At 50.6% G+C, this 3,610-nt stretch overlaps 1 protein-coding gene across 1 annotated transcript; it reads right to left on the reverse strand.

Annotated features, from left to right (window-relative positions):
• Positions 1 to 995: 995 nt before the first annotated feature.
• Positions 996 to 1,598, reverse strand: IUM83_19462 (Copia type Polyprotein; the record flags this gene model as incomplete). The annotated part of the gene is made up of 1 exon (XM_067944513.1): positions 996 to 1,598. The coding sequence occupies one exon, from the start codon at positions 1,596 to 1,598 to the stop codon at positions 996 to 998; it is 603 nt and encodes a 200-aa protein (XP_067789575.1).
• Between the last annotated feature and the right edge of the window lie 2,012 nt (positions 1,599 to 3,610).

Below are 3,610 nucleotides of genomic sequence, written 5' to 3' on the forward strand. Positions count from 1 at the left end.
TCCTCGTACACAGTATGTCATCGACATAGCGCAGAACGATGGCGAACATGCCGCCACGTTCGTAAATGTATCGGCGCGGCTCCGTGCTGCACTAATTGAAACGGTATCGAAGGAACCACGAGTTCACTTCGATATTCCTCTCTCTACGGACTGCTTTAGCCCGTGAAGAGCTTTGTCAATCATGTACACCATGCCGGTTTCATCGCATGGGTACCCATCCAAGCCCTCCAGGTACAGCTTTATACCCAGCCTCGCATGAAGATATGCGGTGTCGACGTCACCCTGGTAAATCGTCAGCTCCAGTTGCTTCGAAAATGCAATGAATAACCTACATATTGCGACGTAGCCATTCTCGCGACTGTGGAGAACGTCTCCAAGTAGTCACTCATACAGATGCCGTTGGCGCCGCGGCGGTCGGCAAGTAACGCCTTAAATCCAGAATAGACCTTGAAGTCTTCGAATCGTTCTGGCCGGCTTCGCTCATATGCGCTTATGCAGCCCAGGTCGTCGTGGGGGTGTATCATATATCTTAGCACGTTTCGTGTCAATCTTGGCACGCTTGAGCACGCCTGACATTTTCTTCACGCCTCCGTCGACGCCCAATTACACACTCCTCAGCAAGAGCGAGTTCTCCGTGCCCAACTTCGCTCTCGTCATCAGCGTCAAACAGGCAGTCATAATCACTCTGCTCGTATGATCGGTGTCCACCACCGCAAGGTCCGTGATGTGGCCGGTGGACTCTCTGTAATCCTCGTCCTCATCATCTCCAGATCCACAGCTACTTTACTTTCCACTGCTTCGCGATCGTCATCATGTTCTGGAGCGGCGCTGCTCTCAGCTTCGACATCCTCACCCGAGCCACACGGTCTGCTTGCAAGTGCAAGGTTGAATTCATCTGGAGTCTCTGCAGCTGACTCGATCTCATATGCTTCTGCACTACCATCATCTGCATCCGCATCTACTTTGCATTCTGTGACAGCGTCTGCATACTCGCGCTAGGCTACACTTCCGCCCTCCTGCATTTCTTTGAACGCAATATCACTCTCGTAGTCCAGGGGTGGTTCATCACTTGCTGCACCCACAGCATCGAGATCAAACGGCGTGCTGTTACGCACGATGGCATTCCACATGAGGCTCCCACCACTCGAAATTCCATCAAATTCAGTCTCCTTCATAATCACATTGCTAGGCTGGTCACTTTTCACCGACTCGTTATCACACTCAGCTTGTTGGGATGAAAAATCATCTTCCTCGTTGTCCTCGTCAACATGGTTATCCAGCTCGCCCTGCACCACGAACTCATCGAACGTTTGCAACCACTTATACACTTTCATCTTCAAACCCATCTGGTAGCAATCTCTGTACTTCATCTGCTCGTTGATTTTAATGTCAGACAAAATGCCTCTCTTGTGCACCGTAGGGAAATAGACGTGGCATCCGAGCGCGTCGTCACGACAGCCTATCAGGAATCCGATGCAGCAGTTCACACTCAGCTTCTTTCGTTTTGATACTGGCGTGTAGCTGTACGTTACAGAACCAAAAGCGTGGATGTGATGGATGTCGGCTTCGACCGGAACATCAACGCGTAGGGCGTGCATCCAACACCCTAGCAAAACACTCTATTCTTTACGTATACCGCAGTCTCTAGCGCGTGAGTCTAAAATGAAGGGGGAAGGATCAAACTGGTTCATCGTTTTCACCATTCCGACCAACATCTGGTGGGTGCACTCGACAGAATTTAGTTGCGAAGCATTTGGACCAACCTTGGTGTGTGCAATGTCCTTCGTGTTGTACCACAGTTCCGTAGTTCCATTACAGAACTCTTGTCATTTATCGGTTAAGACTTTCCATACTAGTGCGTCACCTTCAACGGTGACGTGTGGCGCTAGGACTGAGCAAAATTTTCTTTGATCCCTTACCCAATCCCTAACCGTAGATTCCTCTCCCCGATTGGTCAGACTATTGGACCCAAAAAAGTGCGTGCGTGCGACATGGAGTGGCGGCTGCTGGGACCAAGATCTGTGGAGCACTGCGTATGGCGGAAGTGTGTGTGTGTGGGGGGGGCAACTACACTATAGTCGCCACCACGTGCGACCAAGACAACCATGCAGCCAGTATTCACCCGGCATCAGAACCTCATGGGAATGACAAGCGATGGATGACGACCAGCGATCGCAAGACCTGTATGCAGAGCCTCCTCCTAGAGAGTCGAGATAGAACACAAGATTGCGCGCGCTCTGAAATCCTAAACGATGATGATGGCTCCGAACGATGACCTCCAAATGGACCTCCATCTCCGAAATGGTGAACCACGGATGAACAGTGAATGTGAATCCTGCTCTCGCAATATGAAGAGTCCACACAAGATCTCGATCTCCAAGTATACTGAGTCCTAGATAAATCCGACCTACCAAGCCGACCATCCAGGATATGTCAAGCACGAAGAGTCGCTTGAAGTACTGACTGTACCCAGAATCCCGTGCCTGATGTATCCAGTATCCAGTTTCCTGATGATGACTGTACGCCTCGACGTGTCGATGTGCACCTATGCCACACTGAACCCAAGTCAAAACCAACTAAAGGCCTGACACGTCGTGCTCTCTCACACACAACGCAAGAGATAGCCAAATGACAATGCATAAACATTAAGCAGAGTTCAATTTGCCTGGAAGGTGACAAGTCAGCTTGGAAGAAACCTGACGGGGTCAACTCACCGCCGGAAGGCTGAGCAGTGACATCTTCGTAAGGATATTTGGGAAACGCGGATACCGTCGTGGGACTCTCGAAGAATCAAGACCTAATTCAACGGGGACCGATGGCGACGCGCGCAAGGATTGATCTGCTCGGATTCATAATCCAGGTAGTGGTTTCGTTCCAACGAGGCTTCTATTTCATATTCTCGCGGTTCTGGGAGGGTGTCAGTCGTCGCCCCTGGGACTTTGATTATCGGATTACTGTGTGATAGGAGTGTATATCGTTTGGAGCATTTTCCTCTGAGCAGTTGACTAGTTCTCTGTCTAGGGGTGGTGCGCGTATGTTGAGAAAGAGTGTTTGAGATTGACCAGGACCCTGAACGGAAGACGCTATGTTAACTGGCGAACGGACACACCGCTCAAGGGTCCAAAAGAATAAGTAGCGCTGCATACGTGTGTATCGAACTCTGTATTGTGCAGTTGCCTGGCAAGGCTTTACCCGTGGTCTAACCCCAGTCGCACTTACACAGTTTGGAAGGGTTTGGACGCGCTAAGTGCTTCTGTGTATTTGATTGATAGATAACAACTCGTACGGTGACACCTGTCTCCCGAAGATAAACAATACCGATAGGGACTTACAAGCTCACACGCCAACTTACAGGCATCTTGCTTCCGAGCGAGACCGTCTGAACAGAGCTACTGACTCCCGTTTGGAACTATTTTGCTTTCCGTTCCATTCCTGGGCCACGCTCTATACACCTGGACGGTAAAAGGCGTTCAACCGCCTCAGTCGTCCTCCTTGGCATCAACATGCAGTTCGCGAGACACTACTTTACCCACGCGAACGCCGTGCTGGCGTTCTGCCCACGCAATGTACTCGTGCATAGAAGGGTTCACTTCGTCCGCTGCACACGTTG

Source organism: Phytophthora cinnamomi (genome assembly GCF_018691715.1).
Source record: "Phytophthora cinnamomi strain GKB4 chromosome Unknown Contig51, whole genome shotgun sequence".
Lineage (NCBI taxonomy): Eukaryota > Oomycota > Peronosporomycetes > Peronosporales > Peronosporaceae > Phytophthora > Phytophthora cinnamomi.